This window comes from Hydra viridissima, unplaced genomic scaffold (genome assembly GCF_058129835.1).
Source record: "Hydra viridissima isolate aposymbiotic clone 2 unplaced genomic scaffold, HvirCarnegie_v1 scaffold_2, whole genome shotgun sequence".
Taxonomy (NCBI): Eukaryota; Metazoa; Cnidaria; class Hydrozoa; order Anthoathecata; family Hydridae; genus Hydra; species Hydra viridissima.
In genome coordinates, this window is record NW_028324301.1 from 4,308,396 (window position 1) to 4,329,912 (window position 21,517).

At 28.4% G+C, this 21,517-nt stretch overlaps 3 protein-coding genes and 1 long non-coding RNA gene across 7 annotated transcripts; 3 read left to right on the top strand and 1 right to left on the bottom strand.

The window, feature by feature from the left end:
- Positions 1–384: 384 nt before the first annotated feature.
- On the bottom strand, positions 385–8,879 carry LOC145184990 (sperm-tail PG-rich repeat-containing protein 2-like). 2 transcript variants are annotated; one of them, XM_090077222.1, is made up of 18 exons: positions 8,762–8,879; positions 8,468–8,618; positions 7,977–8,242; positions 5,885–6,043; positions 5,653–5,728; positions 5,497–5,564; positions 5,355–5,390; positions 3,074–3,118; positions 2,892–2,993; positions 2,681–2,760; positions 2,497–2,576; positions 2,289–2,343; positions 1,883–1,968; positions 1,603–1,706; positions 1,432–1,486; positions 1,231–1,335; positions 736–848; positions 385–651 (listed from the first exon to the last, which is right to left on the bottom strand). In XM_090077222.1, the coding sequence occupies exons 2-18, from the start codon at positions 8,574–8,576 to the stop codon at positions 514–516; spliced, it is 1,677 nt and encodes a 558-aa protein (XP_089933348.1). In that variant the 5' UTR covers positions 8,577–8,618; positions 8,762–8,879; the 3' UTR covers positions 385–513. The 2 variants fall into 2 exon arrangements, with proteins under 2 accessions (XP_089933348.1, XP_089933349.1); XM_090077223.1 differs by lacking the exon at positions 7,977–8,242 and having other exon boundaries at positions 8,762–8,864.
- A 2,456-nt stretch (positions 8,880–11,335) lies between these two features.
- LOC149891626 (uncharacterized) lies at positions 11,336–12,166 on the top strand. Of its 2 annotated transcripts, none has more exons than XR_016449451.1 (3): positions 11,336–11,458; positions 11,528–11,606; positions 11,998–12,166. It is a non-coding gene; the product is annotated as an uncharacterized LOC149891626 (long non-coding RNA). The 2 variants fall into 2 exon arrangements; XR_016449450.1 differs by having other exon boundaries at positions 11,893–12,026.
- A 3,500-nt stretch (positions 12,167–15,666) lies between these two features.
- Positions 15,667–16,148, top strand: LOC149891627 (mitotic-spindle organizing protein 2-like). Its single transcript, XM_090077238.1, has one exon. It carries the CDS (start codon positions 15,771–15,773, stop codon positions 16,110–16,112), a length of 342 nt encoding a protein of 113 aa, XP_089933364.1. The 5' UTR covers positions 15,667–15,770; the 3' UTR covers positions 16,113–16,148.
- A 185-nt stretch (positions 16,149–16,333) lies between these two features.
- Positions 16,334–21,010, top strand: LOC145198038 (sphingomyelin synthase-related protein 1-like). Of its 2 annotated transcripts, XM_080074014.2 has the most exons (5): positions 16,334–16,709; positions 18,330–18,919; positions 19,168–19,318; positions 19,429–19,755; positions 20,023–21,010. In XM_080074014.2, coding segments are annotated over exons 1-5 (1,266 nt in total). In that variant the 5' UTR covers positions 16,334–16,513; the 3' UTR covers positions 20,025–21,010. The 2 variants fall into 2 exon arrangements, with proteins under 2 accessions (XP_079930140.2, XP_079930139.2); XM_080074013.2 differs by lacking the exon at positions 20,023–21,010 and having other exon boundaries at positions 16,335–16,709; positions 19,429–19,995.
- Positions 21,011–21,517: the final 507 nt, after the last annotated feature.

Consider the following 21,517-nt stretch of genomic DNA (forward strand, 5'->3'; position numbering starts at 1 on the left):
GTATTCCGAAAAAAATTCCGAAAGTTCATTGTTAAAAAAAAATGCAAACAGGAAGTTCCAAAAGTACGATTCTCAGAAGTTTTGATATTTCGTCTCAATAATTCCTATTCATTTTCATCGCAATCATAAGTCTAAGTTTCGTGCCATTTTTTGCTAATATGTGTGTGTGTGTGTGTGTGTGTGTGTGTGTGTGTGTGTGTGTGTGTGTGTGTGTGTGTGTGTGTGTGTGTGTGTGTGTGTGTGTGTGTGTGTGTGTGTGTGTGTGTGTGTGTGTGTGTGTGTGTGTGTGATACATATGACCAGAATAGTTAGAGACGTCCGAGAGATCACAAGTTTAGAAGGGAACATTTATGCAAATATATGTATTTAGCGAATCTGCAAAAATTAAAATATGTGGTTTTTTTTTTTAAAATCACGTTTACAATTTTTAGTGCACACACTCAAACACGCACACACGCACGCACATAAATGACCTTAAAGTATAAACTTGAATAAAAAAACGTTGTTGATAAATCAGTTTGAAACAGATATTGATAGCGCTGGTATTGAAATTTTTGAGATAGGCGTCTCCTCGAATAAGTTGGTAACAGGATTTGTCAAGGTTGCATTAAATGTACTCTTCATTAAAGTATGTTTGAGTAGAGGACTTAACTAAAAGATAAAAAACTATTAGCGGCAGGGAATACAAAAACCTCAATTAAAAAAAAAATAAAACTTCTGCAGTCTCAAAAGCACCTGATATGTGCCAGGTCCAGGAACATCACAGATAATTGATTTAAACCGTTCCTCTTTAGTTACTAAATTACCACCAGGTACCGAAGGCTTTTTGATATCATAATGACCAGGACCTATTTTAGGTAACAGTATAGTAAAAAAAGTCATTTTCAAGCAGATCCTAGCAAACCTCTTATAATCAAATCAATTTCCTACAGTTCTTTCAAATTTGAACATCATTAACAAAAAAGAAACTCAATGTAGATTATCGCTATACATAGAACACAATCGTATTCAATGTACAAGATTGTTACATTCAATATATAACACCATAATATTCAACACAAAAACATGATAAGCAACAGAGAACGATATGAAAAACACAAAGATAGGTGCACCTTAAAGTTTAGACTAAAAAATACCGACAACAGATTAACTGAATTCTTTATAAACAAAGTAAGGGGAACAAACACACTTGGTTGAAGAAAAAAAAACATACAACAATTACCATTATACCTGGGGTATCAAGGTCAGATTTTGTTAAAATAGCATCATTGAAACGTTCTGCGGAAGAAAGAAAACCACAACTGTTCTTCTTGAAATGTTTCTCCAACATTTTCTCTATATGATTTTGATTAAATTATATATTTTTCTAACATTAAAAAAAAAAATTTATAACTTATATTTAATATAAATTGGTTCTATAATAAAAATTACCATGAGTATAATCATGAAAATTGCCTAAATCATTTGATTCATGTGGTGATGCTCCCTTTAAAATAAGAGTTTGTAATTTGATAAACAGGTATGCAGCTTTATTTTTTCTAAAGAACCAATTTGAATATGTATTAAATTAAATTATATATATTTCAGAAAGTGAAACCTTACTTCTTTTGCAATGCTTTGTAGTCGAGGTGTAGTAGATTTAAAAACTGCATGATTTTTATGAGAAAAGCACTTCTGAGGTGATTTAGGTAAGTAATGAGCAGGACCTAAAATTAAAAGTGTTACATACATACATACATACATACATACATACATACATACATACATACATACATACATACATACATACATACATACATACATACATACATACATACATACATACATACATACATACATACATACATACATACATACATTTACAAATATATCTATAGTATACCAGGCATTAAATGCTCTTCTTTACTATTTAAATGAAATTCTCTTTCTACAGTGGAACCAAAGCCACCTTTTCTTATGCTTCCTAAACTAGAAGTCAAAATAATAATTATTATGATGATGAAGATAATTTGTTAATACACTGATTATGACAATGATAATGATGGTGGTGGTGGTGGTGGTGGTGGTGGTGATGATGATGATGATGATGATGATGATGATGATGATGATGATGATGATGATGATGATGATGATGATGATGATGTGATGATGATGATGATGATGTGATGATGATGTGATGATGATGATGATGATGATGATGATGATGATGATGATGATGATGATGATGATGATGATGATGATGATGATGATGATGATGATGATAAAAATAGCATTTACAAAATACTTACAAAGCCTTTCTTTTTAAAATAGCACTCATATTATCATAGGAATAAGCACCAGGTCCTATATTAAAAAATAGGAAATAAGTACCAGTTTTTAAATTTTAAAAAATATAGCAGCCTAACCATATGATCTGTTTATTTCAGCAGTAACCTTATGATCTGTCTATTTCAACAATGTAAATTCAATAAGTAAACTGTAACTTTTTTTATATACCTGGTGTTAAATTGATATGATGTTCTGTTGGAAAACGAGTGGCAGTCTGACCAAAAGGAGTGTTGTTTAATCCCTTTAACCTAAAAAATGAACCATACGTTTTATGAAGATTCTATCAGTGCATGCAGAAAAGTAATATTTACAAATAAGGGATCTACCAAACCACTCTGAATGACCTCTTTACCTGCTGCAACTTTCAAAAGCATGCCTAGGATCATCATAAGAACCAGGTGCAGGTAAGTTTTCTTTTGATTCGATAAACCGCTAAATGAAAATAAAATATCTAAAACCAGTCAGATTAACTACTCTACCTAATAGTTTTTGTACTTTTTTGTAAATTTAAGTATAATCATCTAATTACTCTACATTAAAAATCTTTTAAAAAAAATTTAAACCTTGGCTTTAGAACCAAATGAGGGCCTTAATCCAGCTTTTTCATTTATTCTCACATTTTCAAATTGGCTTTTTAATTTGTACTGACCAGGACCAGGAACACCCTTCAGAATAAATATTGTTGTTAATTCATTAGAAATAATAGTAGCATTTAACAAAAGAAATTGTTTTTAATCATGAGAACCTTTTTTTTTTCAATTAGTGTGATGAGTTCATGATAACGCGGAAGCTAAAATGCAAACAAAGATCTTATAAAAAACTTTCTCCTCTGTACTAATTTATTTAAAACTTTTAAAAAAAATGATATCATTTTAAAATATTTTATCATATTTTGATCTTTCACTAATCATTTTCGAGGTCAACCTTAATAAAAAAGTCAAGGTCAACCTAAATAAAAATTTTGTTGTTGTTTACATTAAATAAAGGTAGTTATTATGCTTGGTGATAATAAAATTGCAATATATTAGTTAGGAAATACTAACTAATTTATATTCTTACTACAATTTATTGCTACACTTCAGAAACATCCAATACTAAAAAGTTTTTTAAGAAATAGTAATCATGAAGTAATTGTGATGGACAAAAAGATTTATTTTTATTGTACAAGAAATTAGAGGGCAAGTTAAAAAAAAGCTATTATAAAGAGAGAAGGACCAATGAAACAGTTCCTTAAAAAACTATTTAACAAAAACTTCTTATATTAAGTATAAGATCACAGTATAAAGATTTTTTTCCTACATTTTTGCTTCTTATCTTTATGGCCTGCTTAAATTTCATAAATTTTTTGAACCTAACATTAATTCAAAACTTTCACCTTAAATTCTTCCATAGGATTGTTTAACAAGAACCTTTCTTAATTTTTCAGTGATCTTTTTATTCCATACATTTGTACAGAAAACAAAGAATCATTTAACTTTGTTGAAGTATAAGATGTAAGCATGTTAAATAAAAGTATGTTCTCTTTGAACAAATCTTTTAACAAATATTCTTTTAAATGAAACAACTAATTAGGCAGTAGATAAAAGATTTTTAATAATTATGTTTATTTTATTGAAAATATTCAAAATTGAATGAAAAAAACCTTTCTTACATTCTATATAAAAAAACATTTCTTTTAATAAGATTATAAAAAATCTAAATGAAATTTTTAGAAATGATAAAGATGACTTCAATTTTTTAATCAAACCAAAATCTCACAAATTTTAATTTTCAGTTGAAAAGTCACTAATTAAATAAGTGGCTTTTTTAGATTTTTTCTACCTGACAACTTAGATATTTAATATAAAAACACACAAATTATTACTATTTTACAAAAAAAAGTTTATTGGTAGTATATATTATAAATAAGTATACAATATACATACAATATACATAAATTATACATTAGTACATTTTAAATAAGCCTGATAAAATCTTACTTAACAATGTTTACAAGACAATACATGATTAAAAATCAATTTGAATTTATTAACACTTAAATTGACATGTAAATAAAAAAACTATATCAACAACCATATTAAAAAAAAACTATATTAAAACTTTACATCCACCTACATCAAAATTTCTAAGAAAAAGTTTTTTTAAAGAAATTTCAAAAATCCTTTAATACTAATATCACTTTAAACTGTTTTAAATTGAAAGTTATTTCTGCACTAAGCATAAAATAATCATAGTTCAACTTCATTTACTGTAATGCTAATTAGAGTGCTGTAACAGTTTTACATTACCAAATAAAAGAAAAGATGTCAGAATAACAAAACATCACAAGGAAAATTGTCAAAACAGTAAAACGTCAGAATAAAAATAAATTTTTATTCAAAACAATTCTGAGAAATCTTTCTACTGATTGAACCAAAAGTATTTTTAAACCTTGTTTATGTTGTAAGAATGTAAGAACAAATATAGAAAATATTTTTGGGGGAAATAGATATAAATAGAACATTTTTGTTAGGCCCAGAAGCAATAATAAGACCCAAGAGGATCTAAATAAAAAATATACATGGAAACTTTGAAATTGTTTTAAAACAGCTTTTCTCAAACATTTTTCACAATATCAAATTTTTGTTATTTAAATCTCGTTCCCTCAAATTTCTGAAAATGGATATCTTTTTAGCTTCCATAAGCTAAAGCTATTTTGCAATAGTCTTTGAGCATTCTTTACTAATATTTTATGCAAAAAGGTGCAAGTGTCATTATATAAAGTCAACTGATGTTTTCCTGTTCTAACTTCTTTCCATTAGTACATTTCCTGTTAGAATATTTTATGACACTAAGTGCACAATTTCCTACTTCTGACTTATTTCCATTCTGATATTTTTCTGTTCTGATAATTCTCTGTTCTGACTTAATATAGCAATCCATCTAGTTACAATTAAATCACTAGAAATTAAAGTAAAAACTGTTTAAAAAAATTAAATTAATAAAATTGTTTAAGTTTAAATTCAACATTTTGAAGAAAAATATACTTTGTTTTTAATTGGCTTTGGTTTTTCTTCAGAAATCTAAAATAAAAAATAAAAACTAAGAAAAAGTAAATTTATATTTAAACTTATTTTATAAAAAAAACTTTTACATTCAAAACAAGAGTTCAACAGAAAAAAAACTTGCAGAGTCCACTAATGGTTTAAACTTGTTTTCATACGGATCATAACTGCCAGGACCTGGACCATCAGTACCTGTTCAATATATTGAAGAAAAAGTTAATAATACAGCCCTAAATTTAGTTGAAAAGGACACATGTTTGACTTCATAATACACTAATACCTTTAAAATTTGGACGCTTTGAAGTCATTTTTCCAAAGTGAATGCCTCTATACTTTTTTACTGCAGCTGTTTCCTCCTGTTAAAGGAGAGGACACTTTTAGTTTAATTGAAATACTTTAGTCAATAACATTTTAGTTTGCAATTTTAGAACTTTAGTAAAAAAACGTTTATTTCAAAATATATATTAATATAACATTTAAAAACGTTTATTTTTGATTTTGATACAACTTACATAATTAATCTTGTAGAAAGCAGGACCCAGAGTGACATCATGGTTTACAGCTTCTTGTTTATGCAAAAAGCCTTCAATATCTTCATAACCATTTGCTTGACCTGGTGAAGGAATTGATGGAGGTTCTTGTTTATGTGAAAGAACTAAACAATTACCAGACTAAACAAAGGCAAATAAATAAATTTATATAAGCATACAGTGATGGGGAGAAATGCATTGCATGTTGCATGTTGGTGTAATTGTATTACAAATTTTAACAACTTTTATTAGTAATGCAGGGAGCTTTGATGCTATGGTGTGATGTCAAGACCTTGGAAAATTATTGAGAGATTAAATGTTGATGTTACTCCATCAGATTTCAGCTAATTAAGTTCAATGGTACATGGAGTACCTGAATAGCGCATTCATTGAAGAATATGAAGACTTCAAAAGATGTAAAGATTTTTGGATCATGTCAAAAGAGTAGAAATTTTATTTTGATGGAATCAAAAATTACCAAAAATTGGGAAAATATTGTACAAAGTATTAATAATAACATTTAATAAAAGATTATATCCAGTATTTCCAAAATAAACATTTTTTTCTTAAAAAAGAAAATTGTTGTTACATACTTACATCCCTATTAATTGTAAAAAATTAACTATTTGAAGTTTAAAATTATTAAAAAATAATCAAAACTGCAAAGTTGTTATGCTAAATGTACAGTGAATTCATGACATAATTTAAATCTATAATTTTTTAAATCATTTATCTTAAATATATTTCTGTGGCTATTAAAAAGTAATTATCTAAAAAGTATTATAAAACTGTCTAAACTAACAAAAAAAGACAGAATTAATAGTAATACTTGCCTATAAATCAAATTTTGTGCATGTTAATTTATTTCCCTTAATAATATCAGCTATAGCTGCTTTACTTTTCCAATAATTTGTTTTAAGCTTGATCTCTTAATTATGATTTCTTTCTTAATTATGATGAATTTTTTGGAAGTAGTTCCAATTTTTGATGAAGTTGTTTCATCAAAAAATAATAACTATTGCATACACATCATAGGTATGAAGAACAAACTATGAGTCTAGTTGTTATTGAGGATACAGAACCAAAAATGATAATAATTGCATACACATAACAGTTATGAATGACACAAAATGAGTCTAGTTTTTGAGGATCTAGAATCAGCTTTTCAAGATAGATTATTTAAGATCTCTTGGCAAACTGCAAAAATGTAGAACAAATAAAATAAAAGTGATGTGCATATGAAATGGTTTTTAATGCTGTGAAATTTTTTCTTGTTATTTCTAATGCAAAAAGTTAAATTTTCTTCTGCCAAGCTGTAGACAAGGTTTATAAAACTGTCCAGCAATACTCTTAGAAAACTTTAACTAATATTCACTTAAAGTTATTATTGGCATTTTGAACACTTGATAATTCCTTCCAATTACATTATTAATCAAATTTGCTATCAATTACTTCAAACCTAAAAAAGCAAGTACTGAAAATTTAAATTAGCTTCTTAATGTCCATTAAAAGATTATCTTCTTGATGATCTTTTAGTGGGCATCAAAAACTGATTTGTAGAGTATATCGAAAATTCAAAATGATTTAAATTTATCAAAGTTGATACTTCTCTAACTATGCCTAGATAAATTATCATTTGACAAGAGCTTTAAAATAACGCTTTCTATGGAGAATTTGAATACCATTTTTTAGTAACAGATTCTAACATTTTACAAACGTAACTAGCTACTAGTTTATTTCAGTGTTAAAGAGTTTTAAAGTTCTAAACTTTTTTCTATGGAAGTAAAACAATGCAAAAATCTAATAGCTTCTTTTTTTTTTAATTTCATCATTCTTGTAAACTTTTTGAAAACATTAAATGTAAACACTATTTTAGTCAGAGAATATATCAGAATACTTTGAAATTTTACAAAACCTTTGCACAAAACTGTAATAAATCTATCTTTTACGAGTTTATATAAGCTTAGACATTTTCCTGAAAACTATATTATATATTTATTCGTTATATGCAACTATATTTGCGTGGATATTGTTTGAGTGTGTGTGTGAATAATATTAAAAATGGTTTACATACTGATCGAGAATTCTTTTCATATTGTGTTGAAAAGTATTGAGTTTTTTTACACAACCAATCTGATATAAGATCATAGGAACCTGGTCCAGGAAATCCATCATACACATCTGAGAACCTTAAAGCTTTATTTTTTAAAGTAGATCCACCTTTTATTGATGTAAGGTATTTAGGATTATAGTTTCCAGGTCCTGGAATTTTAGCAACACATTCTGGGATAGTAAGAAAAGATTCACGAAGTGATAGTGATAAAAATGGTGCATAACTATCTAAAAATAATTTTAACATATTTAAAACATAATTTTACCATATTTACACACCCCTCTTAGACCCTGAAAAAAAGTTCTAAAACTCATAAAATGTGTGTGTTGTGTGTGTGTGTGTGTGTGTGTGTGTGTGTGTGTGTGTGTGTGTGTGTGTGTGTGTGTGTGTGTGTGTGTGTGTGTGTGTGTGTGTGTGTGTGTACACACACATATATATATACATACATATACCAATTTTTTTAATGAACATTTTAGTTGGAGGATAATAACTTCCGGGACCAACAGCTGGTGGAGTCCCTGTTGTTGGTTGAGTAAGTACCCTAATTGCTCTATCATACATTCTTTGTTGTTTATCTAACCTTTCTTATTGAGTACACTTTACCTAAAATAATACATATATGCTAATGAATTAAACATTAAACATAAAAATAACAAATTAAATATAAAAATAACAACTCAATTGAACTGTAATAAATATTTACTAATAACTATTGTCTAACTTAATTAGTAAAATATAAACTATACTTATTATATATTATTTATTGAATGTACAGTTTTTAAAATCCGCACATTCCAAAAGCCATTTTTATATAACAAAGTTGTTAGAGCGTTGCTAGGCTTTAAAGCTGATCTACACGGTAACATTTTCGACAAACGTCATTAAATTTTTTAGCAATTCTATGTATATTCCTCCAACTTTTTCTTTTCGGAAGAATGAATCATAATTTTTAGAACTCATAGAAGTTTTATGTAACCTGTTACAAATAATGATCTCTGAAAATTTCAGCTTAAAAGCTAGAACGATTAATGAGTATTTGAATCAAGAATGGTTTCTTTAAAAAAGACCCAATTTTCGTGTCATTTAAATTTTATTTATGTGTTAAATGCGGATAAAAAACTGATCGTAGAAATTTTTAAATAAAATGAATTAGGATGTGAAATATTGAACATTGAAAATATTGAAATTACTTAAAATTAATAAAGTTAAAAATAAAACTTTCAAAAGCAAACAAAACAATTATTTAAAAGGGCAAAGGTTCAGGACCCAATAACTCAAAACACTCCTTTTTAGTATTTTATTTTAATAATTTTAATAATTGGTAATTTTTCATGTTTTAATAATTTTAATCTTTTAAAGGTACGTCACTTTACAAAAAGTATGTTTTATTTTAAGCAATTAAATCAGGAGGTTATTAGATATCTGAGAAAGAAAGAAGATCTGTTAAAAATCCAAAAAATTGGTACTACAGTTTTAGAATAAAGTTTTGCTAAATCAGCAATTTGTTTTTACTGTAAGTAATTTTATAACCTTCGTCGTACTAAATATGCTACCATACACTCCCTTTTTACAGAACTAAAAAATTTTTAAAGTAAATCGTTGTTCACTTCACCACTATTTAACGTGCCATTAAATAATGGTGAAAAAATTCTTCTTATCAAAATTTTTTTTTTTTTTTTCAAATAATTTGGAAAAACTCGAGTCATAACGGGTGGCAAGAACATTAAGAGACAAAATATAAAATTTGAGTATCTCAAAAACTAAGAAAAGGAAAAACAAACAGTTATTTGCGTTTTGTAAAATATTTGTTCTTTTATAAGTTTTCACTTTTTAAAGTAATGATAAACACCCTGATCTGTTACATTTCTTTATTTTTCCCTAACTCCCTTCTTTATGGACTGTATAGCACTAAGTCGATTTCTTTGAATTTTGTTTTAATTCTTTTGACCTACTGATCGGTTGTTTTCGCTTCGTAGCCATTCTCATAAACCTTTTTTTGCTGAACAACCCGAAAAATTTTCGATTGGTCTTGCTTGTGGAACTTTAGGCGGATTGATCTCCTTGGAAACATGGTTTAAGTTTCCGTCCATCCTTTTAGTAATGGGCACTTGCTAAATCGAGCTAAAATATGTACTGAAGTTTAGGATAATGCTTATGAAAAAATGGGAGAAGTCCATACATTAACCATTTCTTAATAAATAGTTTTTTTTTTTTTTTTTTTTTTTTCAGTTTTACATTTAATTAGTCGTAATATAATAAAGTCCGTGATATATGCTCTCGTAATACAACAAAATCCATGACATATGTTCTCGTAATACATCAAAATCCGAGATATATGCTTTCGTGATGCAATAAAATCCGTGATATATAGACTAATTTAAATAAAAACTTGGTATCTGATAGAAGATCTAATGATCTTGTCGCCAGAACCATAAAAAGTTATAATAGAATATAACTTAAGCCATTGATAGATATAGACAAATAAAAATGACAAAATACAAAAAACAAAAGAGCGTGTTTATACAAATTTCTTAATTTTAAAAGTATTTCAACATATTGTCATTAAAGAGAATGAATTTTTTTAATTTCTTTTTAAAGACTGGGAAGGTAATTGATAAATCAAAATTAGGTAAAACAATTTTGTTCCAGAGATTGGGTGATTTTTTGTTTTTAAGGTAATAAAATCTTTAAAAACGTGTAAGGACGGATTGATTTTACATTGAAACATAAAGCATAATATTTTATATACATTCACTTCATAAATGTTAAGTACTTTTATATTTTTGAATAAAAACTTTGAATGCGTAAATCGATTTTCAAAACAAACTAAGCGTAATGCGTGTTTCTGACGATGGTAAAGAGTACGCAACTTACTTTTACTTGTACTTCCCCAAGCAATATTTGCATAGTTAACATAACTATGTATAAATGAGTAATAGAGTTGGATTAAAATGGTTTTGTTTAAATAATTTCTTGACTTATAGAGGACTCCTATATTTTTAGAAACCTTTGTACAAATGTAGTCAATATGTGGTTTCCATGTAACATTCTCATCAAGATAAATGCCAAGAAAACTAGTAAAAGTTTCCTTTTTTATTTCTAGTTCATCAATAAGAATTTTTGGCATGGTTGTTGGTAAAAAATGTTTTTTAGAAATAGGGTGAAATAAAATGTATTTCGTTTTATCAAGGTTTAAAGTCAATTTGTTACATTTAAACCACTCAGATACGCATTTAAGTTCTTTGTTCATATCAGAAAACAGCTCATTAATATTATTGTTTGATAAGAACAAATATGTATCATCAGCAAACATAATACTCCGAAGATTAGCTGCTTTGCTAAAATCATTAATATAAATTAAAAACATAAGAGGACCAAGAATAGAGCCTTGTGGAACACCGCAGGTTATTTCAGTATAGTCACTTTGAAGGCCATCATTATAGGTAAGAAATTGCTTTCTATTTGAAAAGTAACTATGAAACCATTTTAGCATGTTGTTTTTGATTCCATAGTATTCGAGCTTAGTATTCGAGCAATATTTTATGGTCAACAGTATCGAAAGCCTTCGAAAGATCAATAAAGACTCCTAGGGTATATTGTTTTTTTTCGAAAGATTCTGAGATTTCCCTAACAAATTGAATAATTGCGTGCTCAGTTGAAACATTTTTTTTAAAGCCAAACTGTTTGGAATATAGTATATTATTTTGGTCAAAATATTTAAATATTCTATTATATATTATTCTTTCCAATAATTTTGAAAAAGTTGAAAGAACCGAAATCGGGCGATAGTTGTTGATATTTGTTTTATCGCCTTGTTTGTGAATTGGTATGACTTTCGCAATTTTCAATTGATCCGGGAAAACTCCTTGTTTTATAGATGCATTAAACACTTTATAAAGAATATCTTTCAGACTTTCATAGCATTCTGCAACTATATTACCACTTACTTCATCAGCACCAATAGCTTTATTTCTTTTTAAAGACTTAAAGGCTATATCGAGCTCGTCGTGGGATAATTCAGAAGAATACTCATTGTTATAATGAGATTTATTTATAGGACACAAGTAGTCTTCAAACGAATTTTCGGTCATAGGAATTTTTTTAGAGAGATTGGTTCCAATTTCAGTAAAAAATTTATTAAATATGTTTGCAATTTTGCTCGGTTCACATATATTTACATCTTCAAATTTTATAGTTTGTGGTAAAGAACTTAAGTGATTTTTTGATTTTCCTGTTATCTCTTTTATTATCTGCCAGGTGCGCGTTGAGTTGTTTTTAAACTTATCGATCAGATTAGTATAATAATTTTTTTTTAGATTTTTGCGAATTTTTTCAAATAAATTTTTATAATTTTTATATATTTTTTCATTTGCAGAAGATTTAGTTTTTAAATATTTAATATACAACTTCTGCTTTTTTTTCGAAGATTTTTTTAAGCCTTTTGTAATCCAAGGACTATTGAAGGTTTTATGACTTATAACTTTTTTACATACTGGAAAGTTTGATGGAACATGATTTTGCTTTAGGAATAAGTGGATTCGATAAACTTGCAATTAAAATCGCTACCCATATGAGAACTTTTGAAGGGAATTTTTCTTTTCCTGCATATTTCACGTTTTCTGGATACTTATCGATGTTATTGATGTTATTATAAATTCCAGAGTTCCCGGGCATTTCTATACCAATAAACAAAAAACATTTTTCTTCGCTAATTACTGTATCTTCTTTTTTTCCATAAAGATGATTTACCAACTTTCGACTCTTAATTCTTATTTTTATGCTCTTAAACGCTGATCGTCACTGTATTTTGGAGATTTTGTTTGTTTTTGGTAAGAAATTTGCATCTTCGACAATTGATATGAAATATGTTGATGACTTTTTCCAAATTTTGACCCAATTTTCGTTGACTCACTCCATTTACTTGTCGTTTGAATTGAGCTCGCTTAGTCAGTAAAGATGGCCGTCCTGTATTTTTTCTTGTCTTTAAATGATCGATCAGTTTGCAACTTATCTAAGACCTTATACAAAGTTGAACGTGCATAGGATATGCACGTTTAAAAAGTAATTCACAATTTCTAATTTGCTTATTTTTGGATATTTTACAATAAAATTATTAACATTTTCTTGAAGATTTTCACTCCTGGAAACTTTTAAACCAATTTTTTTAAAATATTTTTTTAGGTATATATTAGACACTCAGTAGATTGCAAATTATGTAATAATTGAAGCTGTGTTCTTGAGAGTCTCAAGAAAGAATCTAGATGTTAGATATTAACAGCTTCTTTTTTTTTTTTTTTGCTTAATTTATTAAGTCTGTTTTTAAAATTAATCACTGAAATGGAATTGACAACATCACTTTCCGAACAATTCCAATTTTCAACAATACGGTTTGTGAAGAAATAATGCCTCGGCAAGAAGTTTGGAGCATACTGCCTTCTTAACCTTTGATAGTGTAAAACTAAACATCTTCATACAGACATTTTAAATGAAAGAAAAAAAATGTACTTTTGTCCCTTAACTTTTTTGCAACCCGTTAAAATGTTTACGGAGCATCTTGAGCAGAGTTTTAAACAAAACCTTGACTCTTTATAATGGTGAAATTGTTAACAGCACGTTGAACAACTTTTAAGTTTTCTTATTTTACTTTTCTTTAACTTTATAGTTTCTTTTTACTTCTGATATTGACTTAATGTGATTCAGCCATTAAGTATCCTCATTTTCTGCTACATTATTTCGATTCGCTTCGCAACAAAAAGTTGTTTTATCCCGGAAAAAACCGATTGTGTACAATCGAAAATTTTTTTTGAAAATAGTCATTGCGTTTTTTTTTGTATCAAAGTGCATTTTGATTAAAATTAACAAGGGGCAGACTACTATCACCAGGGGCCTTTCCTATAAAGCATGTTACGCAAAACGCAAAAAAATGAGTAAATATGGACAATTTTGCGTAAATTAAAATTTTGCGTAATTACACAAAATTTAGAACTTGCAGCAGATTTATTTGCGTTAGAAATTTTGCATAATTTACTCAAAGATTCTGCGTAATTTACTCAAAGAATTACGTAATTTTATTTATAGGATTGCAGTTTACGGAAACATTTTTTTTTGCGTAAAAAAAAGCTGCTTTTTTGCGTAAATTACGTATTTTTCAGCTTTATAGGATAGGTCCCAGGTAAGTCACCGTATTCCCGAATAGTTGGAAAAAAAAAACTCAAAAATTTCTCTTAAATAATAAAATTCAAAATGGATTACGATCAAAAAATGAATTCAATCATAGTCATTTATGAGCATAAAATTTGGTGACCTAGAAGTGTGTTATGATTTTTTAAAATCTTTTTTGCTAACTGCCCAGCTATATGTAACTCTCAGGGTGCTAGAGTCTATTTCTGAACTTTTCGTTAAACCGATTAATCGACTTTCGCAGTTTTGCTTAAACACGGTTAAAATAAGTCAGAATAAAATGCTCCGATAATATCGAAAAAGTTCAGGAAAATTTCGATTAGAAGAGATTCTACGGAAATAGCACTTCAATAAAATAAATATCAACTTGAATTTCAAATTTCTACACAAGTTCTAAACGAGGAGTAAATGTCTAGACTTTTTTTGTATTCTATCAAGTGCGTAGTTACGTCAAGATAAAAACTGATGTTGTTTTTTGTGGAGAATAATTACTTCCTGATAAAACTTTCATAGGAATTTTTTAAATAATTTGTAAGCGTTGGCGTTTGATTATTCGGTTTTTAACGAGTAATAACTAGGCCCAATAGAAATTCACGGTAAAAAAAAAAGAAGAGAAAACTAACTAAATATATTTCGTTAATTAGCCTTCTTTCTATATAACTTTGTCCAAATAACGACATTTGTTTTCTGCATCAATGATACCCCCTCCATCTATAATAATGATAGCAAAAGAAAATAAATATCGAACGCAACATTTTTTATTAAAAAAGTGCATATAACTAAACATTAAGTTAAAAAAATTACTCCTTTTCTGGTTATTTCATCAATATCGTAACTGTATTTTAAACTTGTGGGAAGAATCCCTTGGCTGCAAAGTGATTAAATGAACTTAATAAAAATTGATTGAACCTAAAATTCAGCCGATCCTGCGATTTCAGAATTTTTGCAGCAGCTCTTATTTGGCTTTCCAAAAATATGTTGGTTTCTCATAACTGACATTTCGGTTCGGTTTAGGTTAAAACGAAACCAAAGTCGATACTTAAATTACACCCACAAAAAATTTTTTTTGAAGCGAACATAAAAGATTCCATTTATTTCAAAAATTATAAGGCGCTGAGTCTAAAAATAACATCCAATTTTTCACAATAAGCTTTTTTATGTTTGTGAATAAAACACATGGGGACATTATATTCTCTGTCGTCCCCTTTAGCCTTGACTTCTGACCACGCTACTGTTTGTTTGTAGGATAAGCCTTCGGGTTAAACAATGAAATAAAATTCCTTTTTCTAGCGGAGGCATTAAAATTAGTTAGGTATTAAAGTAAAAAGATGATTTAAACGGTTTTTCTCCATTTAAAAAATCCAGGAAGACTGGTGCTACTCTAAATAAGTGTTTACAAATGATTTTGTAATCTTTGTTGTGATTTGCACTTTAAAGCATGAAGATTTGTGAAAAAAAAAAATTTTGTGCATTCGCACACTCATATATATTTGTTTTCATACGTGTAATTTTCAGTTCATTAAATGGAAGTTTTTATCTTTAAGTAAAATAACTGCTGTTATCTTATTAACAACAATGGAAAGGAGGTTGAATGCTATTCATAAGCCTAAATCAAATACACAGCCTGATCTATATAAAGTTGATGCTGATGGTAAGGTGATATATACTGGTGGAAAGAATAAGAGTATAGATGAAGAACTGTTTGAATTATGTGCTTTAAGCGGAGTTAAAATGGATATTGATGTCTTTAACATTTTGATTGATCTTCTGCGAACTAATGTTAACCCAAATACCATAATGGATGTTTTGAAAAAAATGTCAAATCATCAACAACCAAACATCAAGAGTACAAAAGTTGTTTCAGATAAAATTCATATAACAAAAAGCAGTTCAGATAATGATAAATTTAATGACTAAAATAAAAATGTAGGGCTTTTGTGACCTTATTCTATACATATGGTTTTTTTTTATTTTTTAAATGTTTAAGTAAATTTACTTTACAGAGCTTTAAACTAATAACCTTTTTACATAGGTTTCCCTAATTCCAAACAATCTGAGACAGTCATGTTTTCTGTCGTTTGTTATCATTATTATTATTTTTTTGTTTATGTAAGGTTTTTGCGAGTCTATATTTTAAATATTTTAATAATTTGTTAATATGTATTTATTTATATACAGCTCAAACTTCACTTAGTAGTAATTTTTGGTTGTAATTTCTATTGTTAGTTTGTTAAATATATTTAAAATATGTTTATATATAAATGTATATAAGTAATTTATGCAGATTTGTTTATATCATTAAAAGATTAAGTTAAGGAATGAAGAAGCATTTGCCATTTGAACAGAAACCAGTAGATAACTGGAATATATCAGATGTTGGAGAGTGGTTGTGTCAAAATGGGTTGTCACAGTATAAAAAATTATTTTGTGATCAGCATAAAATTGATGGCCCCTCTTTAATTACTTTAACAATTGATGATCTTAGGCAACCACCAGTTCAAATTGCTGTGTTAGGTAAGAATTTGCCTTTGTGTACTTTCATATTGTTATAAATTTACATGATGTTATATATTTACATAATATTATATATTTGGATGCCTGGCTAATTTGAATCTTTAAATTTCTTTTGTACCATTATATTAAATGCCACAAGATAAGCTCACAGTAAAATTTTTAGAATCTAAAATGCATATTTAAAGGTTTTTTAACAGCTGCAGACTTGAAATAATTATCAAGCAATATATACCTTATATGGTATATAAGTCAAGACTTTAAGCTGTTTATAAATGGTATTTATGATAGTTTAGAATAAAATGTTTCAGATATTGTATCGATGTAACAATGTCATCAGAACTGTGCTTTTTATTATCAGATATACAAAAATAAATATGATTAATTCAGCTTTAAATAATGTAATAAATCATAATCACTCAATGTCCATCTTCAGAAATTTATCTCTGATAAGCAGTGGTTTTCTGGCTTCTGGGTACTTGGCTCTATAGCTTAAGATAACCTGTAACCTCTATAGCTTAAGTATTTTCCACTTGTTGTGATAAAGGTACTGTAAGCCTAGATCAACTTCTCAACTCACTCAGCTTAGTTATTGACCACTATTTGACTGTTGACCTCTTTGCAGCTAGAAAGTTCACCAGGTTATGTTACTCATGTGAATCTGTTTATCTTACAATGAGATTGTTAGATAAACAGACTCACAAGTTTATCTAACAATGAGATTGTTCTGCTAGACACAATATCCTCATGTAATTTCTCCTGAATGGAACTTGGTTCTATATTTATCAGTATTATTATTATTTTTTTTTATTTGGCATTTCTGCAATAACTTGCTTTCAGATTTTTACAGAGTACAGCAACTTGGCCATTCACCTAGCCCTATGTAATGTTCTGGAGGGCATAAGTGGAACACTACATAATTTAGTATCACCCAGAAAAAATATTAACTCTAACAGTTCATGATAATTGTCTTGAATTATCAGACATTTGCTCAATCAAGTGCAGCACTTTAATATTAATATCAGTAAGGCTGCTGTTTGGAAATTATTGACAAACCATGTTGTTCAGATTCAGATTCAATTTTGTCTTTCAAATTTTATTAATTTCCTCAACAAGTGTGCTAATCATAAGTTTTCTTTCTTGTTTCTTAGTCTTACAATATTCCATGTGCTTGAGTCTGCTTATCTTTCCATTTTCCTTTCTGGCTTATGCTATATCTATGCTGCCAAAATGGCATATATGTGGCCTGCATTAGTATGGCCTGGATTCTAAGAAAGATCTGTCCAGCAATGATAAACACACACACACACTCACATATATATATATATATATATATATATATATATATATATATATATATATATATATATATATATATATATATATATATATATATATATATATATTTGTATGTAATAATGCATGTAATATATCATTGTACTTTCAATATAATCAGTGAAAAGAGTAATTTTTGAGTTAATTCTATTTTAATACACCTAAACTTTAGCTTGGAAAATTGTAATTTTTAAAGATTAAGTATCTGGTTAAGATCTATTTGATACTAAAAGAAACACAAGTTATATTCAATGTATTTAGTTTGAAAGTGTTTATCTTTTGTTTCAGGTGATATTAAACGAATATTAGCAAAATTAGAAACACTTCGTGGTAAAAGTTCTTTATGTTTTGATGCAAAAAATTCTCCTAAGAAAAACTTTCATTTAAAAAAATCTTCACTTTCTCAAAGTACAGATTCTTGTTCTGATGAAGATGAAGTTTATTCTCTCTCTACTGACTACACTGATTATGTTAATCCAAAGAGAAATAGCCCCATGGAGGAAGAAATAAGAAATGCAGTTGTCTCAGTATATTTTCGTACATTTGTTAGTTTTATATACATGCTTGCTGTTTTCTTGCTGGCATCATTTACTTTGGCAGTAGTACATGACCGACTTCCAAACACATCAGATTATCCTCCCCTTCCTGATGTTTTTTTAGAAGCTATTCCATTCATGCCATGGGCTTTCTATTTATGTGAAGTTTGTGGTTCAATCATGTTGTTCTTTTGGTGTTGTATCATTATTTTTCATAAGCACCGCTTGGTTGTGTTCAGGCGATCTTGTGCACTTGCTGGTACTATATTCTTGTTTCGCTGTTTTACAATGTATGTCACATCCTTAAGTGTACCTGGAAAACATTTAAACTGTTCTCCAACAGTAAGTAATCTAATTATTTTTTTCCTGGTTTCATTTTTCAGAACTTATGATTACTGATGATGTTTAATTATTAAAAGTATAGAAATATCTAAACTATGTGAGATTTTTTCATGAACAAATTTAAACATGGACTAAATATACGAGCTTTGTTCATATTTGTTTTTTAAAAGCCTAAGTAAATTTTTATTATGTTGTATCTTCAATTATTTTTGATTTCAAAGAAAATATTTGTCTATCATTGTGTTTAGAAGTATGGCACTTTTCAAAATCGCCTAAAAAGAGCTTTGGAGATATTCTCTGGTTGTGGAATGGCTTTGCAAGGTGTGCGCACATGCGGTGATTATATGTTCAGTGGCCACACTGCTACTCTCACTCTGTTGAATTTTTTTGTTAATGAGTGTAAGTAACTATGTGTAAAATTCCTGTGTAAATTTTTTAAAGAAATTTATTCTGATTTTGAGATTTGATTTAAACTTGGAGTTTTATAAAACGTTTTTTGTTATCTTTAGATACACCACGCCGTTGGTATTATTTACACACTTTTTGTTGGCTTTTGAATATTTTCGGCATTTTCTTTATCATAGCTGCTCATGAGCACTATTCAATCGACGTACTGATATCATTTTATATCACTTCTCGACTGTTTATGTATTATCATACATTAGCTAGTGCTGTGCAGGTTCGATCTAGTGATAACAAACGAAGAAGATTTTGGTTTCCTCTCTTTTGGTTTTTTGAGTATGGATGCCCTTTTGTTATCAAAAATGAATTTGAATGGCCCCTTTCTCGTGAGATGTTTACGAATTTAATAGCAAAGTTTTCTGGAAAAAGAAAATGTAAATAAAACAACATTTACTTTTGATTTCTCTAAAGCATAGGAAATATTTTACAAGCGACTCTCAAGTTAATATAAGTAAATTAGTGCGTCAATATTTTAAAAGTGTGAATATTTTTGTATAGTGTTTTAAAAGATAATTGTAAATAGGTTTAAATTTTTGTCAGAAATTTTTTTTTAACTAACATAGTTTTAAATAAAGAAAAGTTGGCTGACGGCTGACCACTGATTGTTTTATCTAGATCTGCTTTCTTTTTTTATTTATTAGAAGTTTAGCCATCGCCAATTGTGCTAAGTTTCCTTTATAAATACATTGTTTTAAAATCAAACTTCGACAACAACAGTAGGAAGTACGATTATATTCTAATCTTGGCAATAAATTTTGTTTTATCACGATCATATTTATAGACTGTAAAAGATGTTATAAAGATAAACGGCGCTTCAGCTAAGATGGTATGATAAGCAAACGTCTTTTGAAAGAATCAGAGCAGAAGCCAGGTGTGTATCTCAATTTTGGCAATTCGAGTTTCTGAAGGACGTCAATTTCAAAACTGCGCAACAAGCTAAAAATCTTTAAAGAAAACGATTCTCTAGTAATAAATAAAATAGTAATTTCACGTAACAAGATAAAATAGGACATAATTGAAAAAACCTGAGGTATTGTCCAACAATTGAAGACTACTGGGGAAAAAACTACATTTGTCCAATTTCACAACTTTTCGTGTTATCGTCCTTTAAACCAAATATCACAGAAAAGCCGTAGAAAAAACAAGTTATTGGTCGAAAAAGAGAGTTTTCTCGAGATAAATAATTGAGAAGTCATGTTACAGGACTACCATGTAGCTGTAAAATGCTGAAATGTTTTCAGGTTACTACCGAAGATGACATGGGCAATTTCCCATTTCAATTCGTTGAAAAAGAAAGATGAACAGAATGCATTTCATGTCTTTCTCATTTTTGTTCAACGAGTTCGGCGTCGTCGGAGCAGAAAGGAAGATTCAGCAAAAGCAGAATCTCACCATAATTATTATAAATATCATATAATATTGTTAGAGATGATAGATCTACTCGAATCGATGTGTGCGCCAAGAGATTCACATTTATATGTGATGTGACAGAAAACCGTGTCAGGAGAATTAGGGAAAGTCTTATAGATTTAGATGACTAAAAATAGTCGCTGTTTTAAAACAAACATTTTTTTTATTAATAGGAAGTATGTAAAGACATTTTATAATAGACCAATTTTAACTTACCCATTTAAAATGTTATTAATGTATTACATATGTTAATCTAATCATTCAGAGGTCGTTCCTCACATTATACTAGAAACAAGACAACCAGATTGTACCTTTCAAAGAACATGCCTCTGTCACATTCCTATGAGGAATGTGATAGAGACATGGCCAATCTAAATCAAAAGTTTCCAGCAGAAATACCTGCAAACTGAAAGATTTTGTGAGTGAGCGAAGCAAACAGTTCTTTGAACAACTACCTCAAGATGATATCAGCAACTAGGACCAGAACCAGATTAAGCAGAATTTTAAAAGACTGATTAGCAAAACTATGGTTAAATAATGTCTCAGGAAAAAAAAAAAAGTCAGAAAATCCCAAAAATATTATGCGCTTTCAAATTCTTTAGTAGCCAAAATGAACAGGATTACAGGAAAAGGAATGAACAGGAAAAAAAAAAGGACGTCCAAAATGGCTACCTTGGTTATAAATGAATAAAATGAACATGTATTATGACTCAGTAACTTGAGGAT